At 41.1% G+C, this 15,590-nt stretch overlaps 2 protein-coding genes across 3 annotated transcripts; both read right to left on the bottom strand.

Moving 5' to 3' along the window:
- Nucleotides 1-1,676: 1,676 nt before the first annotated feature.
- Nucleotides 1,677-6,517, bottom strand: lg12h5orf34 (linkage group 12 C5orf34 homolog). 2 transcript variants are annotated; one of them, XM_004544196.2, is made up of 11 exons: nt 6,240-6,517; nt 6,035-6,124; nt 5,571-5,939; nt 5,230-5,492; nt 5,051-5,143; nt 2,702-2,822; nt 2,530-2,621; nt 2,363-2,441; nt 2,176-2,273; nt 2,028-2,074; nt 1,677-1,925 (listed from the first exon to the last, which is right to left on the bottom strand). In XM_004544196.2, exons 1-11 carry the CDS (start codon nt 6,441-6,443, stop codon nt 1,747-1,749), a joined length of 1,635 nt encoding a protein of 544 aa, XP_004544253.1. In that variant the 5' UTR covers nt 6,444-6,517; the 3' UTR covers nt 1,677-1,746. The 2 variants fall into 2 exon arrangements, with proteins under 2 accessions (XP_004544253.1, XP_004544254.1); XM_004544197.2 differs by having other exon boundaries at nt 2,366-2,441; nt 6,240-6,516.
- Nucleotides 6,518-11,158: 4,641 nt separating this feature from the next.
- Nucleotides 11,159-14,187, bottom strand: LOC112435701 (uncharacterized). The gene is made up of 4 exons (XM_076890511.1): nt 14,155-14,187; nt 12,641-14,038; nt 12,014-12,057; nt 11,159-11,294 (listed from the first exon to the last, which is right to left on the bottom strand). The coding sequence occupies exons 1-4, from the start codon at nt 14,185-14,187 to the stop codon at nt 11,243-11,245; spliced, it is 1,527 nt and encodes a 508-aa protein (XP_076746626.1). The 3' UTR covers nt 11,159-11,242.
- Nucleotides 14,188-15,590: the final 1,403 nt, after the last annotated feature.

Genomic DNA, 15,590 nt, shown 5'->3' with positions numbered 1-15,590 from the left:
ACATCAATAACATTAATGTATTCCTATTTTAAAATTAATATGAATACATTTTTATTAACAAACAGCCTAAAGGAAATAGAAACAGCTGATTAAGTCACTGAAAATAGAGAAAGTGTAAAGTCACATGAGAAAGAGATATGATAGGCAACTTTATAATTTACTTTTGCTCTGAGCGCATCAGCTAGTGAACTGGAATCATCATAGATACAAAGTTATACAGTAGGCGATGGCTCTGTGATTCTTTCTCTTCTTTTAAATCCTCATGGGTTGTAATGAGAGATTTTATATTAATCTTCCCCATAATCTATGAGTTTACTGAGTGTATTAGGTAGATCATTCTGCTAGTGTACATGATTGGCAAATCAGGGATTTAAAATGTGTCAATAGTCACTCGCTCAAAAAAATAAAAAATCTTCAGCCATAAACTATTTAGTTGTTTTGACTCACTGGGGCAATGGCAGCTGCTGTCTCCACTGGATGATAACAGAGACTGGGAAACCAATCTCTGCCGGTTGATTACAATGTAAACAAAATGTGCTGCATAGTTCACCAAGTTCGTAGTTTAATGCAACCAAAGATTATGGTTACAAGGGAACACAGATCTGGAAAATAGATTGAAAGCTATTCACCCCCTGACATTAAATGAACTGCAAAGAAGATTCAGATGCTTACTATTACTGCATCTATCAGTTTGGTCATTTAAAGAAGTTCAGTTCCTTGAACTTAAAACAATGTTTTGGATTACTGACTACCTGACAGAGAGACTGCAGTGCCTGGGACTGGATGGACCTCTGTCTGATTAGGTGATGTGCAGCACTGGAGCATCACAGAGGACTGTGCGGTCTCCATTGAGTTGTACAGATTTTCAGTCCAACTTCAGGTCATAGCACCTATAGAAATGCTGATTATTCTGCACTGCTTTGACAGGAGAAGCACTACAGAGCTGTCTCGTCAGAGCAATCTGAATATGCTTTATTTTGAAAGTCTGATCCCTACACTAAACCCCAAAATAGATTCCTTTTGAAATTTATTATATTGGATCTGCTGGAGCTCTGATTTTCCTCCCTACTGTGATCTAATGCCCTCCTGATGATAGAACGCAATCCGGGACATTGAGCTGAAAACCCCAGTCAGGAGAGCCAGCATAAACTATTTGCCAATGTTAATGTTTGAAGATGAGAACTACAAACAAATTGCATCCAGCATCTGTTAAAACAGCAAGGATTCATAGTGAAAGAGTCTGGGTGCTGAAGTGGCCTGGCTGCATTCCAAACCTTCCACTAGCTGAAAACATTTGGCGCAACATGAAATCAAAAATACAACAATGAACACCCTGGACTGCTGAACTGCTCAAATCCCCTATCAAACATCAATGGTAAACCATTCCTCACCCAAAAGTCCATCAATGGGTCTCCTCACTTCCCAGATGGTTATGGGCTGTGGTTAAGAGAACAAAGGATGCTACGCAGTGGTTATAAGATGTTTTGGTGCCATCAAATTCAAAATAAAACTTTCCCCCCCTTAAAATGTTACAATGTCTTAATTGAAACATTCGATTATGTTCCATTATGAATAAATTGTGTCCCAACTTTTTTGGGGTTGTTAAGTAGACTAAAATATTAAAAGTCTATGCAACCCCATTACATAGTAATACATACTTTAAGTATAATTCCATACAGTTTTATTATATTTTTTTATTGAGACAAACACACAAATATGGCTTCCTGCTTAAACATAAGGATTGTTTTAAGTTAGTGTGGCAGCAGATACGAGAGCGTCAATATCCTGAATTGCTTTGGATGTCCTTTGAAGAGCTTCAGCAACATAGTTGTCATTTAATGGCTCACAAGTGACGTCTGCAGGTCTTTCCTCCTCATCTGCATGTGCTTTTCCACTTCTCAGCACGTGACTGTTCTCCAGCAGAACTGGGCAAAGGATGTTAAAGAGCACACAGAGAAACCCTCAATACAGACATCAATGTTCATGTCAGCATCCCGTTGTATCTTGATCTTAGCACTGAAGGATACAGGTGAATCGCTTTATCTTCTCAAGCTCTGCAGCAACGAGCTCTGATCTAAAATGAACAGGAGGTCAAATGAACAGTACACACAAACTGTTAACACCTTTAATTTTATAACAAAATATCAACAGAGTGACCAGAAAAACACAACTTACAAACTGCCTGCTTCCTCTGTCACACTCATGCGTTGCTCAGCAGGCACAGAAATGGACACCATTTCTTCAAACGCTGCTGGTTTACAAAAATATCCATCCTGCAAACAGAAAGAGATTCAGTAACTGGCAGTGCACAAGCTTAAATGGTGTAAGCGTAGGTATCCACAGGTGTAACAGGAGGTACTACTACTTCGAGCTCTTGCAAGCAGCTGGGTAAGGCTGGACACTTCAATGACTTCAAGGCCTGGTTGTAGCAAGCCAGGATCCTGTAAAACAGTTATGCGATGGGTGAAGACCGGAAAAAATTAAAAGTCCTTTAACTCACCAGACTGCGATGAAGAGGGGGCAGCTTACCTGCTTGCACGACTCACAATAGAGCAAACAGAGTAGGCCTGTCCAAGCACATCAGGTGGAAGGTTGTTTAAATGGTAGGTTACCTCTTTGACCTGTGGTAAAGATGGGCTAAATTTGTAAGATGTTTTTTAAATGTATTGGTTAATCTCTTATTATAAAATTTAAAGTTTACCCGCCCTGACTGGAGTTCAGTTTTGTGATGCGTAAAATAAGAGTTAAGGTTGCGGTTAGAGCGGATGACTGATCCATCCCCTGGGGAAACCTCAACAGCTGAGACAGATCCACTCAGTATCCTACACAGCAGACATGAAGGTAAACACACTATTCTGGTGTAGATTTATGGACCATCTCCCACACTCTATACTGTACAACAATGATTTTTTTATCATGAGTATGAAAATTGAAGATATCAGAGAACCTTTGGTGTTAGACTGAATCAACAGGAAGGATGCTTCTGCTCTGATTTATTGTTTTGCTTTCAGGCAACTGATGAGGCACAGAAGACTTGAAAAATGACAGCTATAAGTTGTCAGGACTATTTTTAATAAATAAATACATTCAAGCACTTTTCTGGTATTTTCAAAGTGAATCTTCAAGCCTTTAATAATAATAATAATAATAATAATAATAATAATAATAATGGATTGCATTTATATAGCGCTTTTTGGAGACCCTCAAAGCGCTGTACAATTCCACTATTTGTTCACTCTCACATTCATACACTGGTGAAGGCAGCTACAGTTGTAGCCACAGCTGCCCTGGGGCAGACTGACAGAGGTGAGGCTGCCATATTGTGCCATCGGCCCCTCTGGCCAACACCAGTAGGCGGTAGGTGAAGTGTCTTGCCCAAAGACACAACGACCAAGACTGATAAGACGAACACCCAACTCTTGAGCCACGATCGCCCACAGCACCTTAAAGTTGTGAAATAAATAATAAATGTTCGTCACTCTCCTGGAAGAGATTGCAAAAACAAGATACCACTCAAAAAAAAGAAAAAAGAAAAACTAAAGAGAGCTCTTATCTTGGATTTTTTTGACCTGTTGCCCTCAAGTCGACATTTTGATTAACAAATTACCTCTCCTTCACTTCAGATTTGGTGCTAAATGCTTAAAAGCCTACTATACCAAACCTACTATAGTACAGAAGATGTTTTGGTATTATCTAGGTAACATCACATTAGGGCTGGGCCATATCGTACCGTTCACGGTAATACTGTAATACGGTAATAATGTTGGGCAACGATAAGAAAATGAAATATCGCGATAGAATATGGGTAAAACGCGCATGCGCAGTGCCTTTGTTTTCATACGCACATGGCAGAAAAAGCATGGCGGCAACGGAGAATAAGAAGGGCGAAAGCGGATCGTTGAATGAAACAGATGAACCAGAATTGGCTGCTGCAACTTCAGTGGTGTGGAACTGGTTAAGCTTTCATCCCTCAGATACACAATAAAGCACTATTTTTGGTAGAGCATGCTAGCGGGCCGTCGTTATTACCGTGTTTTTTTTGGAAAATACGGCACACTTGAAATCAATCCTTTGATTTTTCTAAAAATCAACAGTGTCCCTTATCATCCCGTGTGCCTTATGTATGAATTCTGGTTGTGTTTACTGACCTTGAAATGATTTTATGTGGTACACAGCGCTCGAAAATCTGTCAAATATTTCACTTTGCTAAGCTACAAACCTGCACCGCTTGATGGATTGTCGGAGCATTACCGCTACCGTAGGCAGGAGCCTCACGGGGTGATAAGTACTGTGCTTCAACATAATATTACGGTATTGAGTGTATAACCTCTTTTTAAGTTTTGTGGATATTACACATGGTTATGCTGAGGATATGTCAACCAATTTCCACTGGAAATGCCTTTTGGTTAAACTGTCAGCAAGGAATTTGCATTTCGACTGTTAAATTTATATATAACAACTGTGCTTTGCCTGCACCAGTGTGTGAGCGTGAATGAATAGTGGAATTGTAAAGCGCTTTGGGTGCCTAGAAAAGCGCTATATAAATACAATCCATTGTTAGTGTCAGTTATATCGTAATCGCAAATTTTCAAATGTATATCTTGATAAATATTTTTGATCATATCGCCCTGCTCTACATCACATGATATGAAAAGTGATGTCAAAGTGATCTATTTATACCATTGGAGCCTCACACACTCAGCTGTAGACCAGACGCTAGTTAGGTTTGCGAGGATTAGTGCTCAGGCCTCAGAGCAAAGATTCTGAGCTAACAACATAAATATTAGTGACATTAGAATGGCCCATAAGCTGTCAAACACAATAACAACAGAGTTTCTCTCTGGTTAATCCAGTCTAACATCAACCATCATTCAGAGCTTTTTTTTTTAACAGTGGCCTTAAGAGATCAAACACATTGCCACTTAAGAAAACACCAATGAAAATAAACATTCTACAAAAGTTAAGTTAGTTAGTTAAGTCTTCTTAACTTGCAGTGCGTTTGACCTTTCAGGGCCACCGTAATTTATGCCCTGAAGACCTGCACAGTTACCTGTAAGTGACTCCCTGACACCACACTACCTTTACCATCTCAGTCGGAAGGTCTGTGTGTTCTTCTTTGGCCAGGGGATCTTTAACCTTCCACCTTAAATACACAAGTACGGAAGCTTAAATCAGCCACTGAACAATATTGAAATGGTTTACAAAATGCTTGTTTTTAAATCTACAAACCTGTGCCGATGAGGCGTTGGACACGTGAGAGGCAGCGCCTGAGGAACACGGGACCTTCTGTCTTCACAGGATATGTCCAATTTGTTTATTGTCTTGTCTGATTGGTTCGAACTGCTAGCTCCTCTATCCGCTACATCTTTAGCTTTAGAGAAACGAGCTCCCCAGTGATGGCGAGCCACGGAAAGAGGGTAGGCCCATTTGGGAGCAACTGCACAGCATGAATGATGCTGGACCACTGTGGTGGACTGGTACACCTGTTCAGGCTGGAAAGAGAAGAAAAATCAATCATCCTATCAGACTTTAGATACATTGGCATTATTATTATTAGAAGGAAGTACTACCTTTTGGTGCCCATCGCTGATCATCTGAGGAGAACAAGACCTCGGTCTGGTCAGCATTGTCCTCATGTTTCTTCTTCCGTGCCGGACCACTTCGGTGTGATCACTGGTATTATCGGGTATTGGACTGCTCGCTTGCTCTTGTCTGCCGTAGCTATCATCTCTGCTCACTTGCTGCACACTGCGGTGCTGATTACGAGCAGAACTGAGGCTGCACATGAACTCCACTGTGAATTCTTCACCGGAGGATGACAGCACCAACACTGCATGTCCCTCCTCTGACCTGACGATGGTCTCGCCTCCAAGTCCGAATTCAGCCAGAGAGGCTGACACCTCTGGCCAATGTACAGCTGAATCAATGCTGAAAAAAGGCTGTATGAGGAAGTGCAGAACATACAAAGAGAGAGTAATTACACTGCCCATAGTCTAAGGGAGTAACACAGTGACTAGCAACCAGTTCTTTATACCTTTTTGTTCTCAGCAGAGATAAGTTCATGTGGCAGATATGGTTGACGGGCATACTTATTTCTAAATGCCAGTGCAGCCAACATCAGCTTCTGTAATAAAAACAAGTGACGTAATCACGTTGAAGAAAGTCAGATGAAGGCAACACGAGAGGCACAAAAGCAATACAGTTGTTTTTATAGAAAACCTCATACGTAGTGCCGATACCTTGTATGTGCTGATGGTGAACCTGGTCCTCTGTCGGACTTTCTCAGCGGGCTGCAGTGGATGTCGGCGGGAGTCTGAGGCTTTCACCAGCAGGAATTCAGAACCGCACGGCGACAGCTGTAACCGCGCTCCGTTCCTATACCGGATATCTACCGACTCATCCTCGTACATGATCATCAACACGGCACTCTCGTCGGTTTCCATCGTAAAAAGGAGCCCGTTGCTGCGACCGCGCCTATAATCAAAACATTATGACGTTGTTACGTCATCAGGTGGAGACGCTTACTATTGGCGCGCATATCGTGTGAGACCGGAAGTGTCTTTTCTAAAAGTAAATAAATAAACCCACATTATTATTATTATTATTATTATTATTATTATTATTATTATTATTATTACTATTATTATATAAAAAACACATCTAAAATAAATTGACCAGAATTACCGAATTATGCATGACACTGATATTTATATTAAACCCGGTTATGTGGAAGTGGAACAACTGGGCCGCACTTTGAGCCAGAGATATCTAAAGGTGATTTTTTTTTTTTCAAAAACCATTTTAATGTGTGTGGTAATGGGGGAAAAACACCAGTACTCCTTTAATGTCAATATGAATGACATTTATTAATGTATTCTTAGATCATAAGATCCTTAGAGAACAAGTGGAGAGCCTGAATGCGACCAAAAATGAGCTGGGTGTGGATGACGACACACTGCAGCAATGGGTGGCCGATGTGTAGAAATGGGCTGAAGGTGAGTCTCAATATAATGCACTCATGTATAACAATAGGACCCACCATGGCCTCATTAAAGAACTTAAGGTAGAATTAAGATCTTTCTGACAGTGTCAACAAACAATGAAAAATAAGCCTTGTAAAAGCAGAATTTATGGTAGAGTTGTTGCGTTTCATCAAATTGGATAGAACCTGGGTTGAAATGATGTTGTACTAGTTGGTTTTATAAACCTGAACACCAACATACTTGTTATCTAATGATAATGCAGCACATGAAGGCTACAGATGTCTTATAATGAATGTCAGTCAGTGATTACAGAGTCCACTGTAGTTTGGTGACTGTTACTCATCCTGTATTCTGATTAATATTCCTCTCACTTAGAAAGTGATCAAACTGATGGCAGCCTTGGAGCGTTGCAGGCACGAATAGAGGAGCTTGTCGTCATCATCAGAGTGCGAACACAAAGTCTTTACAGACAAAATGGTACGTCCCAGTTTCTTTGAAATGGACCGTTTGATACTTAGTTTGTACAGCTACTTTGTAAACAGAATAAAATCAGCTCCAGGTTTGTTTGAGCTGGATGTGATTTGTTCTAGCAAACAAATTGATGAGTGTAGATTAAAATGTAACTATATACATTATGTGAAGGTGTGAATTTTTTATGATTATTTACAGATGGCAACAAGAGGCGACACAGAATTCGCAAGGTCATCTTAGTTGAGAAGAAACGCTTGGCGGCGGCTGCTGCTGATGACTACAACAAGCTCGCTGAACCAACAAAGCAAATCGTATCCAGTGATGCCCTCATGCAGACCGACATTTGGCCCTGGCAGAGCACAAGTGAACGTAAGCTCTTGATTTATAAATATCCTTTTTAAACAAACTCCCAGTATCTGAGCAGTAGTTGAATGTTTTGTTCTTGAATCATAATATGCTACTATGTTTTCCCATCTGATATTGTTAAACCGTAGCTGCTGCTGACCTCCGGACAAAGAGAAAGGTCTTTGAGAAGGTGATGGCTGTGAGGCGCCTGAGAGAGGAGGAGATGATCCTTTGCAGGGAGATGCGGCATCACTGGAAAGTGTTGCGAATGTGATCTGTGGTGTTGGGGACAATCTCCTCAGACTGTAAGCACATCTTTTATTTATTAATTTTTTGATGAATCGATTGAAAATAAGAGCAGATGCTAAAGTCTTACTAGATCTTTTACCTATATCTAGATTGCTAGCTAACACTGCCTTCTCCCTTTAAAAAAAAGTTTAATGACAGGATCCTAATTCCTTGTGTTTATGAGGTGAGGGTTTTTTTGTTTGTTTGTTTGTTTTTTGCTTTACTCATATTTATTTGTTTTGTTCTTTTTACAGCCTCCTTTGTTGGCATGTCGGAGGATGCACAGAAGGGACTCTGTAGCCTGGTTTAAAAAAAAAAAGAAAGAAGTGAACTGAAAGCTGAAATGCTCAAAGTAAAGGACGTGTACAAGAGAATCCTCAGCCACCAACCACTCCTGGAAATGGACTCGGAGGAGGAGGAAGACATTCCAGACGATGCCACTGAGAGTGATTTGAGCACTTCTGATGAAGACTGATTGTGTCATCATTGATGTTATGTTTGGTAAAATAAAAAGTTAATCACATCTCTGTTTAATGTGATTTTTCAACAGACATTTTACATTTTGAGAAGAAAAATGGAATTTCCTTGGTGCAGTTGTTTACCCTGAATCATTCTTTCCCATCTAATTTAATGACTAGTGTACATGTTCAGATATGATAACACAATTTAATTTATGGGATGCTTTCTGGGCTGCTCAAATTATCACAAAATTTAAAAGCACCAGGCAGCACACTCACAAGTGCATTTTTTTGTTCAGTGTTTTGTCGAAGAAATCAACAAGTACAATTGAGATGTTTGCTGTAGTGGTGTTTGTTAAGAAGCATGCCAGCACACTGGTGAACTGACTGTCCCAGAATGCACCCGAGCCAGTGACTCGCCCCAGAGCAAATGAAATTGCTTATCTAGAAAGACAACCGTCATCAAAGAAGTAAAAGAGTAGGAAACGAATGGTAAGGGAAGGTACTGTGGGGTAGGAAAGAAAGGCCAGAGCTGTGCAAAATGACCTCCAGCAGGCCACAAATGTGCACGTCTGCTCAAACGGTCAGAAACTGACTCCATGAGGGTGTTATGAGGGCCCGACGTCCACAGGTGGGGGTTGTGCTTACAGCCCAACACTATGCCGGATGTTTGGCATTTGCCAGAGAACACAAAGATTGGCAACTTTGCTCCTCATGGATGAAGGCAGGTTCACACTGAGCACTTGTGACAGAGTCTGGAGACGCCGTGGAGAACCTTCTGCTGCCTGCAACATCCTCCAGCATGAGTTTGGCAGTGGGTCAGTTTTGGTGTGGGGTGGCATTTCTTTGGGGAGCTGCACAGCCCTCCATGTGTTTGGCAGAGGTAGCCTGACTGCCATTAGGTACTGAGATGAGATCCTCAGACCCCTTGTGAGACCATATGCTGGTGCGGTTGGCCCCGGTTTCCTCCTAATGCACGACAATCCTAGACCTCATGTGGCTGGAGTGTGTCAGCAGTTCCTGCAAGACGAAGGCATTGATGCTGTGGACTGGCCCGCCCATTCCCCAGACCTGAATCCAATTGAGGACATCTGGGACATCATGTCTCGCTCCATCCACCAACTGCACCACAAAATGTCCAGGAGTGGGCAGATGCTTTAGTCCTGGAGTCTGGGAGGAGATCCATCAGGAGAGCATCTGCCACTTCATCAGGAGCATGCCCAGGTGTTGTAGGGAGGTCATACAGGCATATGGAGGCCACACAGACTAGTGAGCCCCATTTTGACATGTTTTAAGGACACTACATAAAACCAGATTAATGATTCTGTATTGCACTGATCAAGGAACCAACCCAATAGGAGCTAAAGGAATCCTCTTGACATTACTTCACTCAGTAAGTTTATGTTATGTTTAATGTGCATTTTCTTCATCAGTTTAGAACATAACATGTTAGCGCTCCCTGGTCCTTTTTGGAGACAGATCCTGAGACAGCAGGCAACTATGGAGAACTCGTGTCAGCTGTGGTAATTAAGGAATACTTTGATTTAATATTGAATTCATGACAACTATCCTCAGGCACATATTCCTGGATATATATAATGACATAAGTAAACTCCCATTTTAGAAACATTGCCTTCTTTGATCTGACTTATTGCCTCAGACTTTGGCCCCGTGTCCCCAAAACGACAGAAAATCCATGACACAGAGTAAGAGGCCTTTATCATGTTATAAGTGAGAGAGTTTGGTGTAACAGTGGTTGAACATGGCAAATCAATCCACAACATTTTGCCAGATAGCTTCATCTCAAAAAAGATAAACATTCTTCAAAAACAAAAGTTTGTGAATATTTCCAGTATTGCCAGGCCTAAACCAACCTGTTAAACTTATCAAATTATTGTCATAGATACGAACCTATTGATTGAAACAGAATCATTGAATCATCATCCAAGATCACTGTTACTGTTCAGATTATTTTATCTCTTATTTTCCTCTAGAATGTTTTGAAAATCAGCATTTGATCACCAGACTTTTTAAAAGTTTATTTTGATCCTATTGTTTACGTGTGTAATTGCATTTGTATTGAAATTATGACAGGAAAACCCTCAATCAAATTGTATCTTTGATATCTAATAATAATATTAACAATAATGTTACATATGTAATATGTACACAATAATAATGTGCAAACAAACAAGAAAAATAACAAAAAATGTCAATTTTTTTCTAATACCCTGTGTATATATATATATATAAAAACCACATATGACCACAACTCCAAATGTGCAATTGTCACTGCATCTAAACATGACATATTACAAAAAGGTAGAAACATAATATGCAATATGTTCTGAAGCTGGTACTGGTGCAGTTAACTTTGCTTTAGGCTCCCATACACAGTAGGTGTTACTTACTATACGTGCAGTGCAGTATTACTTTAACTTGTAATATGTTATAATAAGCAAGTCACTTCTATATTTATGAGGATGTAGACAATAATGTTGGCTGATATGTAAAACTATGAGATATCGAGTGCAGGGAAGATATTGATCGATCAGATTCATGAATGTGTTAGGTACAATTAGAGAGTGAAACAGAGACTGACACTGGTTGAAATGTATAGTAAATATTTTATTTTGAACTTTTATGCTGAACTACAAACTGTGAACTGTGCGATCTCTGCGACCTGTGGTGCCTGGTTTACTGTGTGTAAAACTGCGCAGGTTCCCATGTGTCATCCCACACTTTGCCACTGTCAGGAGAAAAACATAACAAAAAACAACGACAAGCACACACAAAATAGGATAATTTAGGTTGTGACATATGACAATTTTTTAGGATGAAATATCTTCTATATTCATGTCATGCTTTATACACCTTCATTGTAATATAAATCAAGTCAGAGAGTAATAATATATGTAGTAGATGTCAAGCAGGACCACAGCAGCAGCCACGATCCATCGGAACCTGCTGGATGAGAGAGCACAGAAACTCCAGGGAAGAAGTCTAGTTAGTAACATGCATGAACTGCATTACTGAGACATGTATGTTTACAGATGGTGAGGGAGAGGGGGAGAGTTTTCAGTAAAAGGAGACGTGACTGCATCTTCAACCAATACTGAGCCTGCATAACCCTGAAAGAGACAGACAGAGAGGGGGGGGGACACTAACCCCCAGCAGTCTGGTCCTATTACAGCATAACTAAGGGCTGAGCTGAACCAGCCCTAACTATAAGCTCTATAAAGAAGTAAAGTCTTATGCCTACTCTTAAAAGTGTTGACCATGTCCACCTCCAAAACTCATAATGGACTTTGGAGGTGGACAGCTATCAAGCTCCTCACAGAAGAGGAGCTCGATAGCTAAAAGCTCCCAATTTACTTTAGTCCAAATACATGAATTCAAATTGAGGTGATAACTATTTATCAACAATATGAATGTCTGTTCCCGTCCAACAAAGTTGTTACTACATACCATGTTGAGCAGGGTTTCCACTTGACTTTAACTTCTTCTTTTTCCTAAAAAACATGATAAACAAACAATTAATTAAGAAAGACATGCAAGTTGCATACAAAAAGGAGCTTATAAACATTTGTGTACTATTGAATGGCTCAATATATTATACAATTAGTTTACAAAAACATAAGAACCACTACAATGCTTGTACTGCCAGCATCGAGTGCATGTCAGCAAAGCAACACTGCTTACATTGTGGCTCACAAGCAAAACTAACTGAAGCAGATGTTACTGAATGGGAAGGAGCACCTCCACATCAATCACTCCTTCTGAGCATGATGTCAGGAGGACTTTAAAGAACGTAAACATCAGGAAGGCAGCACGACCAGGTCGTATCAGGTGGTATGTTCTTATTTAATGTCCTATTTGGAGCGAAATACAGACTCAGTGGCTGAATTAGTGTAGATTCATCAAATACAAAAGCTTATAGATAGTCAGTCAGGCACAGTTCAAATCCGGGAAGTCCAAAGACGCAAACAAATCTGCACAACAGCAGGCTAAATTACTTACATTTACAACTCTCCTGTCTACTATCTCTTCATATATTCATATGTTTCGTACATTTACAGTACCATAACATCTAACCTTTCCTTGTCCTTTTGTTTTGTTTGGGACATCCGAGGTGTACACCGTAGAAATTGAGGGAGATGCAGGATGTGGAGATGGAGAGGAGGATGCAGGAGGAAGCAGAGACGAAGAGGAGGATGCAGGAGGAAGCAGAGATGGAGAGGACAGAGAGGAAGATGCAGGAGGAAGCAGAGATGAAGAGGAGGATGCAGGAGGAAGCAGAGATGGAGAGGAAGATGCAGGAGGAAGCAGAGATGGAGAGGAGGATGCAGGAGGAAGCAGAGACGGAGAGGAGGATGCAGGAGGAAGCAGAGACGGAGAGGAGGATGCAGGAGAAAGCAGAGATGGAGAGGAGGATGCAGGAGAAAGCAGAGATGGAGAGGAGGATGCAGGAGAAAGCAGAGATGAAGAGGAGGATGCAGGAGGAAGCAGAGATGAAGAGGAGGATGCAGGAGAAAGCAGAGATGAAGAGAAGGATGCAGGAGGAAGCAGAGACGAAGAGGAGGATGCAGGAGGAAGCAGAGATGAAGAGGAGGATGCAGGAGGCTGAGAGAGGGAAGAGGAGGATGCAGGAGAAAGCAGAGACGGAGAGGAGGATGCAGGAGGAAGCAGAGATGAAGAGGAGGATGCAGGAGGAAGCAGAGATGGAGAGGACAGAGAGGAAGATGCAGGAGGAAGCAGAGATGAAGAGGAGGATGCAGGAGGAAGCAGAGATGGAGAGGAAGATGCAGGAGGAAGCAGAGATGGAGAGGAGGATGCAGGAGGAAGCAGAGACGGAGAGGAGGAAGCAGAGACGAAGAGAAGGATGCAGGAGGAAGCAGAGACGGAGAGGAGGATGCAGGAGGAAGCAGAGATGAAGAGGAGGATGCAGGAGGAAGCAGAGATGGAGAGGAGGATGCAGGAGAAAGCAGAGATGAAGAGGAGGATGCAGGAGAAAGCAGAGATGAAGAGGAGGATGCAGGAGGAAGCAGAGACGGAGAGGAGGATGCAGGAGGAAGCAGAGATGAAGAGGAGGATGCAGGAGGAAGCAGAGATGAAGAGGAGGATGCAGGAGGAAGCAGAGATGAAGAGGAGGATGCAGGAGGAAGCAGAGATGGAGAGGAGGATACAGGAGAAAGCAGAGATGAAGAGGAGGATGCAGGAGGAAGCAGAGACGGAGAGGAGGATGCAGGAGGAAGCAGAGACGGAGAGGAGGATGCAGGAGGAAGCAGAGATGGAGAGGAGGATACAGGAGAAAGCAGAGATGAAGAGGAGGATGCAGGAGGAAGCAGAGACGGAGAGGAGGATGCAGGAGGAAGCAGAGATGAAGAGGAGGATGCAGGAGGCTGACAGAGGGAAGATGTTGGTACAGGCTCTAAATGAAGAATAAATTCCTCGTTTAGAGCCTCTGGGTCTGGGACTGGTCCAGCATCGACACTGTCAGCAGAGGATGATCCAGCTGCTGGTGTAGAACTTTTAGCAGGAGGTGAAGCTTGTAATTCTGCAAAATTTTAAATATTAAATATTCATTAAAATGGGTTGAAAAAATGTACAGTACACATAAACACATAAGTAGTGATTTGCATGTTTTCAGTTACGTTTTTACTAAAGTTACAACTTGTGAATATTGGCATCAAATATGTCATCTCACACACTCACTGACTCAAATCATTCAGTACAAGTGCCCTCTAGGGTAGTGTGACATCTGTAGTGCTTTTCTACATTGTACATTAATAAATTAATGAGTGTGACTATAAATCCAGATAGCTAATGACTTTTTTCCTCTGATGACACTACTTTCCTGACTTTGTAGTGCATAACATTTGACACTTCAAGCTAGTACTGTGACTTAGGAGTTTTGTACAATGGTGATGCTAACTACCTCAGGGAGGTAATCAGGTAACCTCTTAAGAAGTATATAAGTTATTTAAGAATCTTGGTGTTCATATTGGTAACATTATAACATTTGTTATACTAGAAAGTCTCGAAGAGAATTATCAGGTCTGGTTTTCGTGAAGATTTTTAAAATTACATTTGTATATACATGAGTGTGAAAGACCATACTATACACACACACACATACAAAATTGTTCAGGTGGGTAACACCAGAGGTTCAGTATGGCTAGCTTTGGTGATGTGAACGCCACATGGGGAGGTAATAAGGCATATATAACACTATTTTATGTTAGCAACAGGACATGTAGGGCAGCTGTCACCTCACAGCAAGAAGGTTACTGGTCTGAACCTTGGCTGAATAATAGAATAGAATAGAACAGAACAGAATAGAGTAGAGTAGAATAGAATAGAATAGCTGGTGACTGTTAACTATCCTCATCCTCACCATCTTGTTTGTCTCTGTGTACCCCGTGGTGATCTGCCTTCTTATCTAGGGTGTACCATGAGTATCACCCAAAGACAGCTAGGATAGGCTACCTGATAAGGACACCTGGTTACAGATAATGGACAAAGCATAGTGTGATGATGTTATTCTGATGTGAATAACGTTTTTATTTATGCTCTTTTATAAATTAATATTTTATGTGTATATACATGTCTTGTTAGTTTCTTACTTCATGATATACAAGAAAACATTGACAACTGTGATCAATAAAGAATTGTCTAGCAGACCAACCACTTATTAGATCAGAACTTTTAAACTTACTGACAACTGGGCTGAATTAACCATCCTGCTCGCATTTCTGTTGTTTTTAACAGAGGCAGCCCAGTTACTGTTTTTAAACTGTTCTTGTTTTTTTTCAATCACTCCTTTACGTTCAGGCTGCCCAGGCATCCACTGCATGTCTTCCTGTTGCAGGTGTTTGGAGCCTGACAGGAAGGGCATGGTTTGGTTTTTGGCTTTGTCATTTCTGCAAATGAAAATGGAACATGTAGGGATCATTTCAGGTCTGTTTTGGTTAAATGATTACAAAAATAATTTATGACCAAAGAAATAACTTATATTACGAGGCAGTATTACACCATATTTAGA

Source organism: Maylandia zebra, linkage group LG12, assembly GCF_041146795.1.
Source record: "Maylandia zebra isolate NMK-2024a linkage group LG12, Mzebra_GT3a, whole genome shotgun sequence".
NCBI lineage: Eukaryota > Metazoa > Chordata > Actinopteri > Cichliformes > Cichlidae > Maylandia > Maylandia zebra.
The sequence above is the reverse complement of the archived record's forward strand: the minus strand, read 5'-3'. Positions and strand labels throughout refer to the sequence as shown.